This window comes from Telopea speciosissima, chromosome 2 (genome assembly GCF_018873765.1).
Source record: "Telopea speciosissima isolate NSW1024214 ecotype Mountain lineage chromosome 2, Tspe_v1, whole genome shotgun sequence".
In the NCBI taxonomy this organism is placed as follows: domain Eukaryota; kingdom Viridiplantae; phylum Streptophyta; class Magnoliopsida; order Proteales; family Proteaceae; genus Telopea; species Telopea speciosissima.
In genome coordinates, this window is record NC_057917.1 from 46,266,874 (window position 1) to 46,289,210 (window position 22,337).

General features: G+C 47.4%; 1 protein-coding gene across 1 annotated transcript; it reads left to right on the plus strand.

Annotated features, from left to right (window-relative positions):
- The first annotated feature begins 5,538 nt into the window (after positions 1 to 5,538).
- LOC122652424 (aquaporin TIP4-1-like) lies at positions 5,539 to 6,936 on the plus strand. The gene is made up of 3 exons (XM_043846159.1): positions 5,539 to 5,672; positions 5,798 to 6,039; positions 6,369 to 6,936. The coding sequence occupies exons 1-3, from the start codon at positions 5,546 to 5,548 to the stop codon at positions 6,744 to 6,746; spliced, it is 747 nt and encodes a 248-aa protein (XP_043702094.1). The 5' UTR covers positions 5,539 to 5,545; the 3' UTR covers positions 6,747 to 6,936.
- Positions 6,937 to 22,337: the final 15,401 nt, after the last annotated feature.

Here is a 22,337-nt window from a genome sequence, read left to right on the forward strand (position 1 = left end):
CCATGATCCTCACTTGCTGGGGGTGCACTCCGAACGTGACAAGTAGTTCTATGGTACCTCTAATGGAGGCAGTTGCACCAAAGAATCCATGGAGATAGGTAGGCTCCGGCTTGAGCTGATTGTCTCCGAACCTAAACTGCCGGTAGGCATCCAGGGAGAGCACGTCTACCGATGCCCCTGTGTCTATCAGTACCCTGTATACGGGTCGGTTGGCTACCTCCACCTGTACCACCAGTGCATCCTCATGTGGGAAGCTCAGTCCTTCTAAGTCTTCCTCTGAGAAGGAGATCACTGTCTCGGTCTTGGCTATCTTGCTTGGCTTCTCTGCAACTCCCACAAACCTGGCATGGGCTTTGGCCTTTCGGGTGGACTCCTGCCCCGGTCCCCCTAGTATGGTGAGGATGGGGGCTCCCTTGGTGCCACTCGGTTCTGCTGCATCTCTCCACCCTTTTGGGCGGTCCCTCTCTCGATCCATCCTTCTTTCCTCTCTCCTTGGTTCTTCTCTTTCTTGGTCATCACCTCTGTCTTCCTGACCCGAACGGCCATCACGCCTTCCTTTCACGTACCTGTTTAAGCTCCTTGCCCTTACAAGGCCTTCTATCTCTCTCTTCAACAGAAAGCAGTCCTCTGTGTCATGCCCATTCTCCTTATGGAAGAGGCAGTACTTGTTAGGGTTTCTCTTCTCAGGTCCTGCTAGCATGGGTCGTGGCCACCGGATCAGGCCATGGTCCTGGATCTGCATGAGGATTTGTGACCTGGTAGTGTTCAACGGTGTGAACTCGGGGCTGTTGGCTCTTTCACTTCTCTCAGGACGACGATCAGTTCTTTCGGAGGGAAGATCTTTCTTCTCCAGTCGGCGCTCGGTCCTTATCCGCTTGCCTTCCTTACGGTCATCCGATGCTGACCTCTTGTTATCTTGGGGCTTGGCCGTATCACTTTCTTCCTGGCTTGCAGTACCTCCGCCATATTGGCGAACTCGTTGCACCGCTCCAGGAGCTCCTTCATGGTCCTGGTCTCATGACGTGCCAGGTCCTTGATCAAGTCCAAGTCTCTGATGCCTCTTGCCAAGGCTGCATGCTGGGTCTGGTCGTCCAAATCTCGAACCTCTAAGGACTCCTTGGTGAACCTGTTGACATACTCCCTGAGAGATTCCCCAGGGTTCTGTACCATGTTCAGTAGGTTGACGGTGGTCTTCTTCAGCTTGACGTTGCTCTGGAAGCTGGTGACGAGCTATTCGCATAGCTCTACAAACGAGCCTATCAACCTTGGTCGTAGCCTGGAGAACCATGATGTAGCTGCACCCTTGAGGGATGCAGGGAATGTCCGGCAGGAGACCATGTCCGACCCACCATACAGTGTCATCATGCCATTAAAATAGTTGATGTGGTCATTAGGGTCCGTGGTACCACTGTATAGTTCAAAGGTAGGCAGTCGAAACCCGGAGGGGAGTGTGGCTGACATGATCTCTATGGAGAACGGGTGTTGTCTAGGTATGGAGTGTGTCTCTCCTCTGGCCTGTTTCTTCAACCCTTCCAGCTTCTCGTCCAGGTCTCGGAGCCTTTGGTCCAACTCTTCCTCTCGTGCCTATCCTTCATGTCCGGTAGGACGCTCACTACGACCTCGTTCACGACTTCTCCTTGATGTCCCCTCCCACCTTGAGTGTTGGTGGGATGGTGAATGGTTACGTCGCGATGAACCCTGACGTGATGGGGAGGGGCTCTCCTCCCGTCGGATCCGGCTTTGTCCTAGCCTGTGACTCTCCCCCAATCGACCTTGGACCACCGACCTCCTGGCGGATCTCTCTGGGTTTGGCACCCGTGCCACAGGCGCCGGTGTCCTTCCACGGTCTGACCGCCCCAGGAGGTCTCTCGTCCTTCTAGGGTGCTGAGAAGGCTCCCCCGGTGGGGGAACGGGTGTTCGCCTGGCGAGTTGCTGCTCCCTTGGTGGGGGAACGGATGCTGATCGCCTAGCGAGTCTCTCTGACCTTTCCTCTCGGAGTGGTGGTCCCTAGGATCAGGCTCTTGTTGAGGTACAGGCTCTGCCCTTGCAGCTGCCGATACCCTATGGCAGTGGGACATCGAACGCTGCGTCAGATAGTCTCGAAAGAGTCGGCGATCATCTAGTATCTGTCGCTGTAGGTCATGGACCTGACCTACAGTTACCGGTGCATTGGGGTCGGGTACCACCTCCACCACCGCCTCGTTGTTAGGTTCGACTACGACAACCTGATCATTGTTTGGGACCTCCGCCTCCAGAGAGACATGGTCATGGCCATTGGTTCTACGACGACGAGAGCTCTCCGGGGGTGGTGATCCGTTCCTCAGAACATTATTGGTGGAGGCAGTGGTCTTCCTTCGTGGCAACATTGTATGACTATGGAGGCGAGCTAGTAGGTGTAATGGCTAGCATCGTTCCCACAGACTGCGCCAATCTGTTGCATCAAGAAATCGTCGAGCAGTCCTACGAGTGCCGTCACCTGCAAGGGGACCAAGTAAGTCACCAGAGAGAACCGGTGCGGTTCCGGTCTAGGGTTCTCCGATGCCAAAGTGAGATCTCCTGAGCAAACAGATGAATAGAGATTATTCAAGATGAGTTGAGGGTGTGAGATACCTTCTCTTTTATAGTAGTGCATGGCGGAGTGGAGAGTCCCTAGTTGATGTGGAGTCTTCTTCATAGGTGGAGGTTTCCCTGAGTAACAAGGCTCCTCTCTGGTTGGTCGTCTTCCGACGAGATTTAGAGTCCCAGTAGGGTTGTCCTTCTAGATGGATAGATCCTTCCGGAGGGATAGATCCTTCCGGATGACTAGGTCCTTCTTGAGTCCATGTGGGTTACGTGAGTAGTAAGCCAGGCTCCGGAGTCCTGCAGAGGTGTTCATCTTGTTGTTGACGTAGTGTAATCTAACTCGTACTTATATCCCGTTGGAGTACGTTGCCTTGGAGGAGAGGACGTCCAAGTGTATCTTCTTTCTTAGGGACACGTGGCATCTTCCGATTGGTGGGGATGATTTGTGGTTCATCAATAAATTAATATAAAATCTAGAAAAAGAATCACATTATCTTAACTTATAAAATTATAAAAATGAGAAAACAAAATCCAATAAGGTAACTTAATCAGCTAGACATACAAAAAGATATATTTCAGACATTTTATTATAGTCGGATTGCTAAACAAAGTGGATAATAATCAACCGGATAGAGAGATTATCATATTCGTATCCGATTAGTTTTCGAATGGATTCGAATTCTTCTAAACAGATACGAACACGGATCGAATATGAATTTTCGAACATCCGTTGACATCCTTAATTTGGATTCTCTATTGTCGTCTACCCATGCGTCCTGACATGCAGCCACACACAGGTAAACGCAAAATAACCGCTCTACCCACCGCCCAAGCACCTGCCAGGACCAAATCAAAACTTCAAAGAGTTAATTTCATGCCATATCGAAAGTGAATTAATGTTGTAATTACTCCAAGTGAGGGCAACAGGGGAATATTCTTTTTTTCCTTTTTTGGTAAACACCAGGGGAATATTCTTGTTGTTTATCAGTTTGTGTATAAATAATAATGATGATGTATATACTTTACCAAAAAAAACAATTTTTTTTTTATGGAGTAGACAGTTTTGTTAAATTGTCCAAAAAAAATATGACTGTTGTACCCAGGATTGTATAACACTGTTTTGCCTATTTGTGTAATTGTGATCTTTTCTTTGGTTATATTTGTTAAATTAAAGATGGAGTAGACAGTTTTGTAAAATGAAACTCATTTGTGGTTAATCTCGTAATTTTCCCAAAAAATAATAATAATAATAATGATGATGTATAGGCAGTAGGGTTGGGCCAGCCCTACTACACCGTGGGAGTCTGATTTTGTGTGAGTGGAAAACACAATCACCGAATTACCAAAAAAATAAAGGGTTAAATACACATACCCCCTGTGATGCACCCAATATTCCTCGTACCCCCCTAAGCTTCTGATAAGTCCACGTACCACCCCTGCTTTGCCCCCCTAATGTCAGACAAGTCCAAACTGTTAAGTTTAGCCGTTAAGTGCTAAAAACTTAACCATTTTACCCTTTCTTCTATTTTTATAAATATGAATAGACCTAATTTCCCTAACCTAATTTGAAAAGACCATTTTACCCTTTCCCTCCTTTCTTGAACGAACTCCCTCAACCCTAATCGCCCTTTCACTTTCACGATCGAACTCCCTGAACCAGCGGCAACCCCTTTCATCTTCCCCAATTGTTGAACTCACGGGAGGCTTGGAGCTCCCCTTCCTCTTCTCCGATCGTAGAACTCATTAGAGATTGTGCGCTTGCCTTCTTATACTAAACCAACTTAAGATGCCAATCAGAGCCAATTTAGAGTGGGAAACCATTGACCCACCAACTCAATAATAAAATGGCAAACAATTTGAAAGGTGCAGTCACCACCATATCCCTACTTGGGAAACTATTAATGGATCCTACTAATTTTAATGCTGCTAATTAGATGACTCAGCGAGAGACCCGTTTGGTGAAGAAGCCCAGAAACATAATGGCGCATCTTGTACTCTTGTTCGATAGTGGTCTTGAGCATTCTTGCTGTTCAGAAATTCTATACAACCTCTTTAATTGGTGCAACAAGAAAAATTGACAAAGATGGGCTAACAAAACAGTAGTATTCAGTAGCTAGCCAAGACCAAATCATTGGGACAAGGCTTAGCTTAATCTGTTTGATGAGTAGCTCGAGGATTAAGCCAAAAATTTGATACCCTAAAATTTAATCCTAAATTGAAATCATACGAAGCAAATCAATTAATTGAAGGCGCAGAAGAAGGAGCAGAGAAGGAGCAGCCACGGAGCAAATAAGAAGCAGAAGGAGCAGAGAAGAAGCAGAAGAAGAAACAGAGGAGCAGAGAAGAAGAAGTCGAAGAAGGAGAAGCTGAGAAGAAGTTACCTGCAGAAGATTGTCATCGCCGGAAAAGGAAGTCGTGGATGGAGCAACAATGGTCACGGAGCAGGGAGCTGGACGCCTCGCTGGAGCAGCAGGTTCTTCTCCCAAGCTTTTCGTTTCTCTCTCTGCTTGGTAAATAGTTGGGGTAAAATGGTCTTTTCAAATTAGGCTAGGGCAAAAAGGTCTGTTCATATTATGAACAAATAAGTGAGGGCAATTAGGTCTTTTTAAATTTATAAAAATAGAAAAAAGGGTAAAATGGTCAAATTTTTAGCACTTAACGGTTAAACTTAACGGTTTGGACTTGTCTGGCATTAGGGGGGTAAAGCAGGGGTGGTACGTGGAATATTGAGGGATGATACGTCGACTTATCAAAAACTTAAGGGGTACAAGGAATATTGGGTGCATTACAAGGGGTACGTGTATTTAACCCAAAAATAAAACGAAAACATCATCACCATTTCATTATTTATATCCTCGTCGCTGCTGCTCTCTGCTCTCATCAACTTCTGCTTAATATTCCTAATCACAATTTACAATTTAAGTCTCAATATTCTCAGTTTTCTACAACTGATCCTGTGTTCGAGTTTGATTAGCAGGTAGTGATGGGGAAGATCGCGTTAGGCAATGGTCAAGAGGCAGTCCAGCCTGACTGCATCAAGGCACTGGTCGCCGAATTCATCTGCACTTTTCTCTTTGTCTTTGCCGGCGTCGGTGCCGCCATGACCACCGGTACTCTCTCTCTCTCTCTCTCTCTCTCTCTACTTAAAATTGTGTTGTGTTTCGTTTCGTCTCATATTTCGATCATTCATTAATTAACTAGCTATTTAGCTGATCGATCTGCTTCATTAATTTAGGTAAGATGCTTGGAGATTCCCTGGTTGGTCTGTTCGTCGTTGCGATGGCGCATGCAATGGTCGTGGCTGTTATGATCTCCGCCGGATTCAACACCTCCGGTGGCCACCTCAATCCCGCTGTCACTTTGGCACTTGCCGTCGGGGGTCACATCACCATCTTTAGATCTATCCTCTATTGCATGGATCAATTACTAGCTTCTTGCCTTGCTTGTATTCTCCTTAAATACCTTACCGGAGGACAGGTATACCACAACAAAATCTAATACTTGCCTTAATTTTTTTTTTTTTTGGTAAAGAATACTTGCCTTAATTTTGATCTTTGACAATTGCATGCATAATTATAATAGGGAAAATTGGAAAAGGATTCTGGGGAGCTGGAGCGATCAGCCCCGCTAAACCACAACAAAAACAGGAGTGGTATGATCATTTCACATGTGGGTCCCACCTAGGCCCACATGTGAAATAACCACCCTTTTTTGGGTGGTTTTCCAGCGCTGGACCGTCAATTTCCCGCCACAATTTAAAAAAAGAAAAATCTTAATTACAACTGACATTGATTCCATGATTGCAGGAGGTACCAGCACACACACTTGCCAGTGGGGTGGGGGTCTTACAAGGAGTGATAATGGAAATAGTTCTCACCTTCTCCTTGCTTTTCGCAGTCTATGCGACCATTGTTGATCCCAAAAGGGGATCTGTGGATGGGTTTGGTCCACTGCTAATTGGGTTGTTGGTGGGTGCTAACGTATTGGCTGGTGGGCCTTACTCTGGGGCTTCTATGAACCCAGCCAGATCCTTTGGACCGGCCTTGGTCAGTGGTGTTTGGACCGATCATTGGGTCTACTGGGTTGGACCGCTTATTGGTGGTGGACTTGCCGGTCTTGTGTACGAGAACTTTTTCATCGTCAGATCTCATGCTCCTCTCGCAGGAGAAGAAGAAACTTTCTAGACCCTCCATGAGCCCAATATAACGTCTCTCTCTCTCTTTTACAACTATCTATGCTTGTATGTTGTAGCTCATGCTCTTGTTTCTCTTGTTGTACTTTGTGAGTGCTGTACTTATCTGTTACAAGGTTAGCTCCTAGCCTCTTATCTTCCACAAGCCCCGTAACTATTATAATCTATTCTGGGTTGTTGTACTTTAATGGTTAATAGAGTTTCTTCAAGAAATGATATTGTCATCGTTGGTGCTCCAATCAACAAATCCGGCATCTAGAATCAAAACAAATCATCCGGTCTTGCTCTCTTACTCGTATGTTGATGATAAATAATCAAGAAAACCCTTTCAAATACTCAACGATCACAATCTTGATCCGAGTCTTCTACAACCTTCTATCAGTCTTTGTTTCTGTTCTTTGGGGGAAAAAAGAGGAATGCTGAACATAGAATACAGGGATGCATGATCACAATATTTATAATACTGCCCCAACCCTACTTCACTTCTACAATGTATAGGATTGGCCTATCTCTAAGATTGACAGACCAAAGTGGTTCATGTATGTAGACTCCCACCAAATTACTAATTCTATAATTAATTAATCCCACTTAACCGAGAACTCCAATAGTCTCTCACTTGAGCTACACTAATTAAAAAATCGTCATAGAGTGATGTGACAATGGAATCACATTACAAATAATTATTACAAAATTTTAATTCATTCAATAAACATACTCATGTTAAATAATAGCAGAAGATATACCTCAATATATAACAAACAACTTTCTGTCATTATAAACAAAAGTCCATTTATTAACATGAACCGCCTTGAGACAGATATAACCATGGAAATAATAGTCCATATAAGTATATTTCTTTGACTTTACAATCAATCTACTTAAGAATATCCTTCTAGCAATAAACTTTGATATTAATCATTATTTTGGCAAACTGCCATATACTTGGGTAGAAACTTTGATAAACCATCATAACAACATTGGTCAAATAAAACTGTAAAAGAAGTACCATCCAATAGAATGAATAATGAAATAATTCCTCATAAAAGTAAAGGTATATATCATAATCACTGTCAATAAAAAACTGTACCCAGACAAATAGACTAAGGTTCCAAACATAAATAAAATAGTCATAGGATACAAAGCTCCTACTAATCTAACATATCAAAATAGTTAATTATTCCCATGTTAAAAGCATGACTTTTGACCATTTCCACCAGTAAATGATAATTAACATGATAGGGACTATAAACTAAGAAAACACAAAAAGTCTACCGAATATTCATTTTATGACGATTGTAGGGCCGGGTTATATATATTGACATCCTCTTCCACCTCTCCGTCTAGTGTCCATGTTGCTGACTGTATTTCCATCCATAGGTGGTACCATCATCTTGATCACCCTCACGAGAGTCTTTTGTGTTTTATTTTACAAGTTAATAATATCCCGTGTCAGTCCACATAGTTGCACTCTGATTAGAAGTGGTTAATGATCGTTTCCCATCCCATTAAAAGGTTATTTTGTTTGTAGGAATGAAATGGGTAAGTGTACTTTTTTTTTTTTTTGGGTAAATGAAATGGGTAAAGAGAGTAAGAGTCTAAAAGAGAGAGAGAAGGATGAGAAAAGGGCATGAAATGAAATAGGGAGTGTCATACTCTATCAATGGTTAATGGGTTTACTGTCACAATGAGTGTACTTCCATTTTGTCAACAGTGCTCACTATTTATCTGTCAATGTACACTATGTGTATTACACAAGAAAGAAGGATTTAAAAGTTTGAAGTGAGGTAGACAACACCAAAACTCTTTAACTCCACAATTTTAAAGTTGAGACTCAGACGTTTTGCATTATTATGATCTATGATTGAAGGTAATAGAACACTACATCCATAACTAACCCTTCAATAATTGGAATTGAATTACCAATTTAACATAAAAGTTGTCTTTAGTTGATGGATCTGCGTCATCAATTTAGGTAAGATGCTTGGAGATTCCTTGGTTGGTCTGTTTGTCGTTGCGGTGGCCCATGCACTGATCGTGGCTGTTATGATCTCCGCCGATTCAACACCTCCGGTGGCCACCTCAATCCCGCTGTCATTTTGGGACTCGCCATCGGGGGTCACGACACCATCTTTAGATCTATCCTCTATTGGTTAGATCAATTGCTAGCTTCTTCCATTCTCCTTAAATACTTCACCGGAGGACAGGTGGAATTTTTATCCGTTGCTGTAATTGGAACGTTATTGTGTGCATTGTGCGGTGCAGCAGTGGTCATGTGGGCATAGCGAGTCCCACTGTGCGCATATGGCCGTTGCTGCGCTACACGATACACACAACAGTGCTCCAGTTACAGCAACGGATAAAGGTCCATTCCATGATTGCAGGAGGTACCAGCTCACACACTAGCTAGTGGGATGGGAGTCTTCCAAGGAGTGATTATATATGGAAATAGTTCTCACCTTCTCCTTGCTTTTCACAGTCTATGCGACCATTGTTGATCCCAAAAAGGGGTCTGTGGATGGGTTTGGTCCACTGCTAATTGGATTGTTGGTGGGTGCTAACATATTGGCTGGTGGGCCTTACTCTGGGGCTTCTATGAACCCGGCCAGATCCTTTGGATCGGCCTTGGTCAGTGGTGTTTGGACCGATCATATCATTGGGTCTACTGGGTTGGACCGCTTATTGGTGGTGGACTTGCCGGTGTTGTGTACGAGAACTTCTTCATCGTCAGATCTCATTCTCCTCTCCCTGGAGACGAAGAAACTTTCTATACCCTCCATGAGCCCAATATAACGTCTCTCTCTCTCTCTCTCACAACTATCTATGCTTGTATGTTGTAGCTCATACTCTTGTACTTCTCCTGTTGTACTTTGTGAGTGTTGTGTCTGTAGCAAGGTTAGCTCCTAGCCTCTTACCTTCCACAAGCCCTATAATTAATATGATAATCTATTCTAGGTTGTTGTATTTTCATGTTTAATTGAGTTTCTTCAAGAAATGGTATTGTGATCTTTGGTGCTCCAATCAAATACGCTATGGCTAAGTAACTTTTCTAACTCAGTTTACGTGCCAAGAAAGAAGGATTTAAAAAGATGTAGAGACAAATTGACGGTAAGAGAGAAAAGAACATTATTGTTAGCTGACTTTTTTTTGCATTATTATAATCTATGATTAAGGGTAATAGAACACTACATCCATAACTAACCCTTCAATTGGAATTGAATTATCAATTTAACCTAAAAGTTGTCTTAAAATTCAATTTGGATTAAGGATGTAAACAGTTGAATTTGGTCCGACAATTACATTATCATATTCGTATTCAATTATATTCAGACGGATTCGAATAATATTCTATTAATTTTTGAACGTATTTGAACAGTTTTCGGATAACGATTTTTTTTTAATACGTTTTTCGTAAATGGACATCTTTACCGTTTTGTTGATGGTTAGGGGTGAGACTTGAGAGTTCATCAACTACCCTTTCTTCTACTCTTCTTAATCTTTGATTATCTTACGTTTCTTTTAGTACTTTTGCATGTATCTTTTATTTATGGAAGAATGTTCTCTGTGCCGTAGCGCACGTTGCGCCCAAACACATGGGCCTGCCAAACTCAGGGGGTAGAGTGGTCGTTGTGCCAACCTCCATGTGTCTGGGCGCAGCCTGTGCCCCCGGTACAGAGAACATTCTCCCTTTATTTTATATTAATAGATATGTGATTTAATGTATCACCATGCATAAAACAATATATATAAAATTATAAACTAATAGAAAATCTAGAAAACGAATCACATTATCTTTACTTATAAAATTCTAAAGATAAGAAAACGAAATCCAATAAGGTAACTTAATCAGTTAGACAGACAAAAATATATATTTCAGACATTTTATTATTGTCGGATTGCTAAACAAATTGGATAGTAATCGGTCGGATACGGAGATTATCATATTCGTATCCAATTAGTTTTCAAACAGATACGAATGCGGATCGAATAAGGATTTTCAAACATCCGTTGACATCCTTAATTTGGATTCTTTGCTGACGTCTGCTTATGCGCCCCTGCATGCAGCCACACACAGACAAACGCAAAATGATCACCCTACCCACTACCCGAGCGGCCCGAGAACCCTACCAGGGCCAAATCAAAACTTCAAAGGGTTAATTTCATGTCATTTCGAAAGTGGATTAATGTTGTAATTACTCCTAGTGAGGGCAACAGGGGAATCTTGCTGTTTATCAATTTGTGTATAAATAATTTTTTTTTTTTTAGTAAAAGAGAATGTATTGATTCAAGAAAGAGCTAGATTCAAGGAATCTAGCAGCCAAGAAGGAGAAGAATATAAATAATAATGATGATGTATACTTTACCCCAGAAAAAAATAATGATGATGATGTATATTTTACCAAAAAAAATAATAATGATGATGTATAGGCAGTAGAGCTGGGCCTACTACACCGTGGGAGGCTGTTTGTGGGAGTGGAAAACATCATCACTATTCCATTATTTATAGGGTTAAATACGCATATCCCCTAAAATGCTCTCAATATTTCTCGTACTCCTAAGGTTTCGACAAGTCCACGTACCACCCTTGAAAATTCCACGTATCACCCCTACTTGATCCCCCTAAAGTTATTTAAGTCCACACCAGGTAGGGCTGCAACAGGGTTGGGTTGGGCCGGGCTTCATAGAACCCTAGCCCAATCCTAAGTCCCCTTAGCTGAGCCCAGGCCTGACCCGACCCTGACTCAGGGCCAGAAAAATCCAACCCTGACCTGCCCTCAGGGTCGGGCTGGGTTGACCGTGATTGGCCCTGATTATGGGGAGGGGAAAGAAATGCACGGGCTGAAATGGGCCGAAGAGAATATTATCAATTTTACATAAAATAACACTATAATAAAATGTATTATATCACTTATTTTATTCATATATAATATATTATATAAAAAAAAATGTGGGTGATGTTTAAAGTTTATAACGTATATATTATATCAATATATATTTTATAGTATAACTTAAATCAAGGTCGGGTCGAGCCGGGCCAAGCTTAGCTCGAGGCCTCAACCCTAACCCGACCCTGACTTAGGGCCAGAAATTTTCAACTCTGACCTGCCCTCAGAGCCAAATATCTCAACCTAGGCCCTGTTCGGGTTCAGGCCAACAGGGCCAAACTTGCACCCCTAATACTAGGTGTTAAATGCTAAAAAATTACCAAACTATCCTTTCTTCTATCTTTTCTAAAATTTGAAAAGACCTAATTGCCTTGAACTATTTGCTAAAATTTAAAAAGACCAAAATGCCCTCATCTTTCCCAAATAATCATTTCTTTTACATACTCAATAGCACCACCACCACCATCGCCACCCACCATTAACACCATCACCACTGTGAAGCCCCACCTCCAGCACCATCACAATACAATATAATGAACCACTCACCATCACACACACACTGTGTTTTCTGCAACTGAGAGACACAGAGAGAGAACGTCAATAAACACTTCAATTTCTACCAAAAAAAAACACTAAACACTTCAATGGCGTCACCAGTGCTACCATGGAAGACGAAGATCGTCCTCACCATCCTCTCCACAGTTACAGGCACCGTGCATCGCCCTAACGGCACCATCAACCGCCGTTTGCTCAAGTTCTTAGAAGTCAAAGCCCCTGCCAACAACAATTTTAAAAGTGAGGTAGACGACACCAAAACTCTTGAACTTCACAATTTTAAAGTTGATACTCTTCGATTAGAAAAGGACACTATTGTAAGCTGACTTTTTGCATTATTATGATCTATGATTGAAGGTAGTAGAACGTACGCTAGATCCATAACTAACCCTTCAATTGGAATTGAATTACCAAATTAACCTAAAAGTTGTCTCAAAAATAAAAACTTGAAAGGGTTAATTTCATGTCATTTCGAAAGTGGATTAATATTGTAATTACCCCAAGTGAGGGCCCAAGGGCAATTTGGATCCTCTGCTGCCGAGCTGCCCGGCAGAATCGTGCTGTTTAGATACGGTAAGGTATGCAATTGTTGCGTGTGAAAACCTCCGGTGCTTGGTTCGCCCGTGGATGAACCTGCAAAAACCAAGCAATGAGCGCAAGAGGGCCGGTGTGGCTCCGACCTAAGACTCTCCGATGCTCAAGTCAGGTCTCCAACGCGACAGCGTAACTGCGTAATAAAAAGCCAGATGAGGAATAGTGCTCCATACCTGGGTATTTATAGAGTAAGGAGGAGATGAGACGGTTGGAAGAGTCCTAGTATGGTAGGAGTCCTTCTTTCGGAAGGTTCTCTCGCGTAGAGCGGAGTGGAGAGTTATTTTCGGGGTCGGACTCTTATTAAGGTAAGAGTCCATGTAGAGTGCGATTCCGTGATGCGCTAGGATCGTGGCTGGGTCCTTATCCCGTGATTCTCGGGATGTGCTGACGTGGCCCGGAGATCCCCGGTGGGATGCTATGGGAGCTTCAATGGAGGAGGGCTCGGCCTACGAGGTCGGCCCATGGGGTCGGCAATGGAGGTCGGCCCAGGAGGTTGGTCTCGGCCATGAGCTCGGCTAGGAGTCTATGGCTGACCCGTACAATCTCGGCCTCAGCCACCGGCTAGCTCGCTCCACTCAGGCTTTGTCAGGTGACTTATCGGAGATGGGGTCGGCCCAATTTCCTGCTCGGCCCAACTCTGTTCTCGGACTGAGGTCGGGTCGGCCACGTGGCAGCCTCCGATAGGTGGGATGTTTTATGCCTCATCACAGGCCCCCCACTCATCAGGGGTCGGCTCGGCGTTGATGAGTGAAGTTTCCTGGTCGCTTGTCTGGAAGATTCTTGCGGTTGAGCCGAGATTATTTATTGCTGCGGATTTGACGTTGCACGATCTGACGGTTGGGTGTCTGTACCACGTCAGCAAAGTCATTATGGCGGGCTCGGGAATTCGAAACGTCCTTTGATCTGGGCCGTTGGATCATGTTGAGCTCTGGTCGGCCGTTGGATCAGTAAAACCCAAGGATTATAAATAGGCGACTCCTAACTATTCATTCTTCACTGCTTTAAGTTATTGACTTCTCGGCAAGTTTGGATCCGTCAACTCGGTAGATCTCGTCGTTTGCTTGCTCGTGATCGACTCGGCCGTCGTTTCGTTCCCGCTCAGCTCTTCTTCAACCAGTAAGTCTTCTCCGCCTCGTATGTCAGTTGGTAGTAGTCCTATGGGCGAACTGCTCGCCAGGGTGGCAGAGGGCGCGAGTTTGAGCCGAGAACTCCCCGCTCGCTCTCCCACCATAGACCTATTGGGCTCGACCTCAGACGAGCTCGATGTAGTGGAGCTTCGTTAGGCCGAGGTGGCCGAGCCCCCGTTACCCATGGAGTTAGACCACGCGGCCCAATCCACAGTCGCAGACCGGGCCGAGAACTCCGGGTCGTCGTCATCCGATGAGGAATCAAGTGAGGGAGATTCGTCCGAGGTGGGGGTTGGCTCGGTCAGCTCGTCTACCGACGCCCCTGAGCCCGAGGAAGGCAGTGTCGGCACTGTTCCGAACACGATCTCGGAGGTCGACCTCGACTATCTGAGGACGACCTACGCCATCCCCGAGGACATTCAGCTCCGAGTTCCTAATCCCGGGGAGATGGCCTGCTTCATCAGGCCCGACGAGGTGGCTCTGTACGAGACACCCTTCAAGTATGCGTTCCGACTCCCCGTTCTTAGCCTGGTGGACCAGATCTTGGACCACTTCCACCTGTCTCCTGGTCAGTTGGTGTCGAACTCTTGGCTGGCCGTGTATGGCTTCTACGCTTTGTTCTGCGAGATGGGCCGAGGTGCGAGCGTGGCGCTCTTTTCTCGGCTCTTCTTCCTGAAGAAGTCTCCCGAGAAGGGGTGGTACTACTTCTGCCGCCGATCGGGGAAGAGTGCGGCTCTAGGCGGCCACAAATTTCTGGTCGGCGCGCCGACCTTCAACAAGTATTGGAAGCCCCGTTTTTTCTTTGCTTCTATTCCCAACAGCCCTCTCCGAACCGAGTGGAAGGAGATGAACCTCAACTATGTCAATAGGGTACTACCCCTGACCGAGAACGAGATGACCTCGCTCGACCTAATCCCCCAGCGTCCGCCCTTCGATGTCCTCCAGCTTCAGGACGAGGGGTTTCTTCAGAGTTGGCATATGACCCCTGGTAGGAACCCTTACCGAGCTTGTCTCTGTACTCCGAGCTGACCCCTTTACTTTAGTTTTCTTTTCCTTTTCTGACTTGTTTTTTATGTTTTCGGTTTCTCTTGCAGTGGTCGGCCATATTCCTCCTATGGACACAGCTCGGCTAAGGGCCGAGACCATCGCAGATAGGAAGAAGAAGAATTCAGAGAAGAAACCCCGGGGCGAGTCCTCCAAGGCCTCCAAGGGCAAGGCCGTAATGCCGGGACCGTCGGACGCGGTGGTCGGTCTGGAGGCCGAGAAGAACACGGGTCAAGCCGGGTCTCTGAGGAAGGGGAAAGGCCGAAAAGGCGAGAGGAGCCCGCCGAGAGATATCAAGCTTCAAAAGCTCTCGGTAAACCTGACGAGTGGCGGCCTTCCGCCCGTGGCTTCTCCCACCAACATCTCCCGATACATCCTTGGGAGGGCTTCGGCTAACACTCTTCCCGGGGGACTCGGCCTTGACGTCGGCCGCTCATGCCAAGGAATGGCTTGATGCAGGTCGGCTTCCGGCCGACAAGGAGAAACTCGAGGCGCTGTCCGACCCCGAGCTCCTCTCCACCTTATTCCAAGATTTTAACATGGTAAGTTTTCTTGTCGGCTTTCGTAATTAGATATGATCTGGGTAATTTGTCTTGATTTTTGTTCTCATGCTTTTTTGTAGGAGTTCGCCAAAGCAGTGGAGACCATGCTCCGCTTCGAGCGGCTCCTGACCGAGAACTATTCCTTGGACGTCCAGTGCAAGAAGGCTTATCAGGATGCCCAGGATGCCGTTCAGAGGCGTCGGGAGACCCAAGAGAAGCTCACCGCTGCTGAGACCGAAGTGGAGAGCTCTCAGGCCGAGGTGGCCAAACAGAGAGAGAAGGTCCGAGCTCTGCAGGCTCGGCTCACCGAGGTGAAGGAGAAGGCCAAGGAAGATCTGGCCACGGCTCGGAGCGCGGCAGTCAGCGACTATCTTCAATCGGAGGAGTACGCCGATATCTGCCATGAGATCAGGAAGCCACCCTTCGCCGAGGGTTTTGAGGCAGGCCGAGCTGAACTTTTGGCCGAGATCAAGGCGGCGTACCCTGATCTCAATCTCTCCCGTTTTGATGATGATGCGACTACCTTCGCAGGGGAGATGGGGGATGAGGAGGGAGCCGAGGTCACCCAAGCTCTGCCCCTTGAGGCCCCTGCTCCGACCGACATCTTCCCTCTGGGAGCCGAACCCCAAGACCCTGCTGCTGAGCCCAGTACCGTGGATGCTTCCGAGGTCGCCTCCAAGTCCCACGCCGAGGAGACGGAGATGTAAAAATTTTCTTTTTCTTTTTCTTTTTTTTTTTTTTGGGGCCGAACTGCCCATTTTGTAACCGTGCCGATCAGTCGGCTTACAATGAATTAAAACAACTTATTTTTGCCAGAATTTGTCTAAGTATTTTAACTCGGCGCCCTCAGTATTCTTTTCCTTGCGTATTCTGTTTTGTCTGTGGCCAAGTTGCCGAGTCATTTCACTAGCCGAGCTTAGGAACTCGTATCTTTTTCATCGATGCCTCATGTGGTCGGCGGTTTCGGCCATGCCACGCCCGAGGTCAATGTGATCCTCGCTTTGGTTGGTTAATTCGCCTCTTCCTTCGGTCCGATTGGAGAGGCTATCATATAAGCGGACGCGTGGCCGAATATCCTTCCTGGCCGAGCCTAATGCCTTAGCTTAGTTTTGTACTTTGTTAGGCTCAGCCAAATAGGGATGTCGGCCCTTGAGAGGTCGGCCAGGTCTATGAGGACAGGTCTTACGACTTGACTGCCGACCTACAAGGGTCAGTCTTTGAGGTCGGCCAGGTCTATGAGGACCGGTCTTACGACTTGGCTGCCGACCTACGAGGGTCGGTCTTTGATGTCGGCCTGGTCTATAAGGACCGGTCTTACGACTTGGCTGCCGACCTATGAGGATCGGTCTTTGATGTCGGCCTAGTCTATGAGGACCGGTCTTACGACTTGGCTGCCGACCTACGAGGATCGGTCTTTGATGTTGGCCTGGTCTATGAGGACCGGTCTTACGACTTGGCTACCGACCTACGAGGGTCGGTCTTTAATGTCGGCCTGGTCTATGAGGACCGGTCTTACGACTTCGACTTGGGAGCTTGCCAATACGTTAAGTGGTGGAGAAAAGACTTTATTGAATCGAATGTCGGAACTGAAGCCGAATACAAGCATGCTCAATTATTGAAAAAACTTCTTCAAATTTTCCGAGTTCCAAGGTCTCGGTACCTTCTTGCCCCCCGGAGTCTGCAAGCGATATGTGCCAGGGCGAATTTGCTTGGAGACTATGTACGGGCCTTCCCAATTTGGTGCTAATTTTCCTTGTTGCCTCGGCTGGGATGCGCTGAGTTTTCTGAGAACAAGGTCCCCTTGACGGAAATGCCGCTCTTTGACTCTTGAATCATAGTAGCTCGCCGTCTTCTGTTGGTACGCCACGTTCCGGAGTAGGGCATTTTCTCGGACTTCATCGAGGAAGTCAAGATTGGCTCTCAGCCCATCTTCATAGGTTTTCTCATCGAAGTTGAGCACTCGGTACGATGAGGCCATAACTTCAACCGGTGTGAGGGCTTCGGTCCCATAAGCGAGGCGAAATGGACTCTCCCCGGTTGGAGTTCTTACAGTCGTCCGATATGCCCATAGGACGCTTGGGAGTTCTTCCACCCATCTCCCCTTGGCCTCATCCAACCGTCTCTTAATGCCGGCGAGTAATGTTCGGTTGGACACTTCTACTTGTCCATTTGCTTGTGGATGAGCTACCGAGATGGGTCGGAAGTCAATGTGGAAGTGCTCGCAGAACTCTCGGAAGGCCGGGTTGTTGAATTGTGTGCCATTATCAGTGATGAGAACTTTCGATAGCCCGAACCGGTAGATGACCTTATCTCGGAAAAATTTCTCCATGTTCTTCTCAGTGATGGTGGCAAGGGGCTCGGCCTCGACCCACTTGGTGAAGTAATCGATCGCTACTACTACGTATTTTCTGTTTCCCGATGCCGGGGTGAAATCTCCGAGAATGTCCATTCCCCACATAGCGAATAGGATTGGGCTCAGCATTGAGGTTAACTTCGTTGCTGGTTGGCTTGGGATTGGCGCGAACAGTTGGCACTTCTCACACGTCTTCACGTATCTCATGGCCTCTTCTTGCATTCTTGGCCAATAGAATCCTTGCCGAAGTATCTTGTATGCAAGAGCTCGGCCGCCCATGTGACTCCCGCATATTCCCTCATGCACCTCGGCTAATGCATACTCGGCCCCTTTCGGTCCCAGACATCGGAGAAGAGGGGCCGAGATTGCTCTTTTGTAGAGTACTCCGTCGATCATCGAGTACTTGGAGGCTCGGATCTTGACCTTCCTTGCTTCGTCTCGGTTCCCCGGGAGCAGGTCATTCTCCAAGTAGTTGACAATGGGGTCCAACCAGGTCGGCCCGTCCTCTTCAATGTGCTTTACGCTTTCTTCTTGTAAAGAGGGCTTCTCCAATATTTCTATGTATACTGACCGGCTCAGGTATTGGAGGTCGGCCTCGGCCAGCCTGGATAAGGAGTCAGCCGCGGCATTCTCTTTTCTCGGTATTCTAGTCATCTCAAAGTGCTCGAGCTAGGAGATCAGATCTCGGGCTCGGCCCAGGTATGCTATCATCCTTTCGTCTTTCGCCTCGTAGTCTCCGTTGACCTGGTTGACCACTAGTTGGGAGTCTCCTCGCACCTTCAACCGCTTTATGCCCATAGCTTTGCTAACTCGAAGTCCAGCTAGAAGGGCTTCATACTCAGCCTCGTTGTTCGAGGTGGGAAACTTGAACCTTAGGGCATATTGGACCAGAAACCCTTCGGGGCTTACAAGTATTAGGCCGGCCCCGCTTCCTCCAGAGTTGCTTGAGCCGTCGACATTCATGGTCCAAATTGGGTCGGCAGTAGCCCCGATCTCTTCGACTGTCTTTTCTTCTCCGACCTCATGTTCGGGCCCCGTGCATTCGACAATGAAGTCGGCAAGGGCTTGTCCTTTTATCGCCGTCCTCGGTCGATAGCTTATATCGTATTCACTCAGCTCAACCGCCCAGGAAATCAGCCGTCCCAAAATGTTGGGTTTGTGCAATATCTTCTTGAGTGGCTGGTCGGTCAGTACCGCGATCGGATGAGCTTGGAAGTATGGCCTTAGTTTCCTTGCAGCCGTGACTAGAGCGAATGCTACTTTCTCGAACCCAGAGTACCTGGTCTCGGCATCAACAAGAACGTGGCTGATATAGTATATCGGCCTTTGAGTTCGACTCTCTTCCCTAATCAACACCGCACTGACCGCTACGGGAGTGGCGGCTAAGTAGACTTGAAGCTCCTCTTTTGGTTCAGGTCGGCTGAGAAGAGGCGGGTTCTCCAAATATTTCTTCAGCTCATCAAAAGCTTCCTGGCATTCGGACGACCAGATAAAGTCTTTTGGGTTCCGGATATTCTTTAGGGCCTTAAAAAACGGTAGGCACTTGTCGCCCGATCTCGACATGAATCGCGCCAACGCCGCCACACGTCCGTTTAGCCTTTGTACTTCTCGGATCGTCCTTGGAGGACTCATCTCTTGGATGGCTCTAATTTTTGCCGGATTGGCTTCGATGCCTCTGATAGAGACCATGAAGCCGAGGAGCTTTCCCGAGGTTACGCCGAATGCACACTTGGCGGGATTCAGCTTCATCTGGTTCTTCCTCAATACGCCGAAGGCTTCTTCCAGGTCGGCCAAGTGGTGCTCGGCCTTCAAACTTTTCACCAACATGTCGTCCACATAGACTTCCACGTTCTTTCCGATCTGCCCGCTGAATATATAGTTCACGAGGCGCTGGTATGTCGCTCCGGCGTTCTTCAATCCGAACGGCATGACCTTGTAGCAGAAATTCTCTTGGTCAGTTCGAAAGGCCGTGTACGACTCGTCCTCCTCATGCATCATGATTTGGTTGTAGCCGGAGTACGCGTCCATGAAGCTCAGCATCTCATGACCTGCATTGGCGTCGATCAAGAGGTCGATCCGAGGTAGTGGGTATTCATCTTTTGGGCAAGCCTTGTTGAGATCGGTGTAGTCGACACACATTCTCCACTTCCCATTCGGTTTAAGGACCATGACGACGTTAGCCAACCAGGTCGGGAATTTCTCTTCTCGGATGAATCTTGATCGGCGAAGCTTCTCCACCTCTTCTTTGATTGCGGTTTGTCGATCAAGTGCATAGTTCCTTCTCTTCTGCCGGATTGGTTTTTGACCCGGATCCACATGGAGTCGGTGCTCAGCTATATGTCTGGGTATGCCCGACATGTCAGCGGTCGACTAGGCGAAGACATCGGCGTTCGCTTTTAAGAAAACTCCGAGCCGCCTTCTTTGATCTTCATTTAGTAGTGATCCGAGCTGGACCACCTTGGTCGGGTCATCTTCGCTGAGATGAAGTGTGGTGAGGTCTTCCACGGGTCGTCCTCTTCTCTCGATCAGCTCATCCCGCTGATCTTCGGGGAGATGCTCGGCGCACATGGCCATTCCTCGCACATTACCCTTGTTTTGCTTGATGAAAGTAGCGTAGCACTCTCGTGCCTTCTTCTGATCGCCTCGGACCTCGCCGACACCGTTCTCGGTGGGGAACTTCATCTTCAAGTGTGTCAGGGAGATGATGGCTTGGAGGGCGATCAATGAAGGACGGCCGAGTATGGCGTTGAAAGCCACTACCGACCTTACCACCATGAATTTGACTTGGATCGTCGCCTGGCATGGAGCTTTCCCAATTGTGACTAGTAGGTCGATCGAGCCCTTGATGGTCGCGGCCGCTCCCGAGAACCCGTGAAGCGAGGTGCCTTCGGGCTTGAGCGCTTCATCGCCGAAGCCAAATTGTCGGTACGCTTCTAGTGACATAAGGTCCACGGATGCGCCGGTATCGACCAATACACGGTGGACGGGTCTGTTCGCAATTTCTACCTGCACCACTAAAGCATCGTCATGAGGTAAACTTATACCTTCAAGGTCGGCTTCGGTGAAGGAGATCGTCACCGCCGGCTAGAGTTTCTTGGCGGGCATCTCGGCCACTCCGACAAAGCGCGCGTTTGCCTTAGCCTTTCGAGTAGTCTCTTGCCCGGGCCCTCCGAGGATAGTGTATATGGGGGCTCCCTTGTCATTGCTCGGCCCGGATCCATCCTCCTTCTTATCGGCTCGGACCTTGTCATCGTCTCTTTCAACTCGCCTATTTTCGGCCCTAGGCTCGGCTCTTCTTTGATCTCGGTCATCAGGCCTCCGACCTCCACGATCTTCTCGGCCTCCTTTGACATATCGATTCAAGTGGCCCGCTTTTATCAGCTCTTCGATTTCTCTTTTCAGCTGATAATAATCTTCGGTGTCGTGACCAGTGTCCTTGTGGAACTGGCAATATTTGTTGGGATTCCGAGATGACCTCGCTTGCATCGGTTGGGGTCGGCGGATGTACCCCCATCTTGTATTTGCATCAGGATCTCCTTGCGAGACGCATTCAATGGTGTGTAGTCGGGGCTCCGAGCTCGATCCGACCTGTCAGCTCGGCAATCCGTCCTTGGCCTTTTGTCTTCCCTTCGGTCGTCTGTTGTCGGCCTTTTCTTGTCGGTACGACCTTCGTTGCCCTTCCGGGCTTGGAGGACCTCGGCCATATTTGCGAACTCGTTGCACCTCTCCAAGAGCTCGGCCAGGTTTTTTGTCGACTTCCGGGCCAAGTCCTTGATAAGGTCCATGTCGGCCAAACCGTTGCTCATAGCCGTATGGGCCGTGGCCTCATCCAAATCCTTGATATCTAAGGATTCCTTGTTGAAGCGGGAGACGAATGCTCGGATCGACTCGTCGGGCCTTTGCTTCACGCTAAGGAGGTTGACCGTTGTCTTCTTATGTTTCATACTACTCTGGAAGCGCGTGACAAAGGCTTGGCAGAGTTGAGCGAAGCTTTTTATGGAATTCGGTGGCAACCAGGAGAACCATGAGGTCGCCGCACCCTTGAGGGATGCAGGGAAGGCTCGGCAGGAAACGATCTCGGTTCCCCCGTACATGGTCATCATCGCATTAAAGTAGTTGATGTGATCTGTCGGGTCGGTCGTCCCGTCATATCGGTCGAACGGGGGAGGTTTGAAACAGTTTGGTAGCGGTGCAGTCATGATCTCGGGAGGATAAGGGTGACGCCCGACCAAAGAGTAGGCGTCCGGGGTCGCCTGTTTCTTCAACCCCTCCACTTGCTCGGCCAAGTCTCGTAGCCGATTCTCCAGCTCAGTCTCAAGTGCTCGGCCAACCGGCTCCTCGGCCCAGGGTGGATAGGGTCGGTCGTCCCGTTGTAGTCGACCATTCTGGTCAGCTCGGTCCTCACCATCCTTCCTTGTTCTTTTTTCTTCTTGGAAGTTGGACCCTCGGGGGCTCCCCTGTTGTTCTTCTCGGGGAGGTGAGTTC

Bases quoted from the DNA above. Each gene is read 5' to 3' on its own strand.
- LOC122652424 (XM_043846159.1), top strand. From the start codon at position 5,546: ATGGGGAAGATCGCGTTAGGCAATGGTCAAGAGGCAGTCCAGCCTGAC. The intron at 5,673-5,797 runs GTACTCTCTCTC...TCATTAATTTAG, and splicing joins CGGTGCCGCCATGACCACCG to GTAAGATGCTTGGAGATTCC. The intron at 6,040-6,368 runs GTATACCACAAC...CCATGATTGCAG, and splicing joins AATACCTTACCGGAGGACAG to GAGGTACCAGCACACACACT.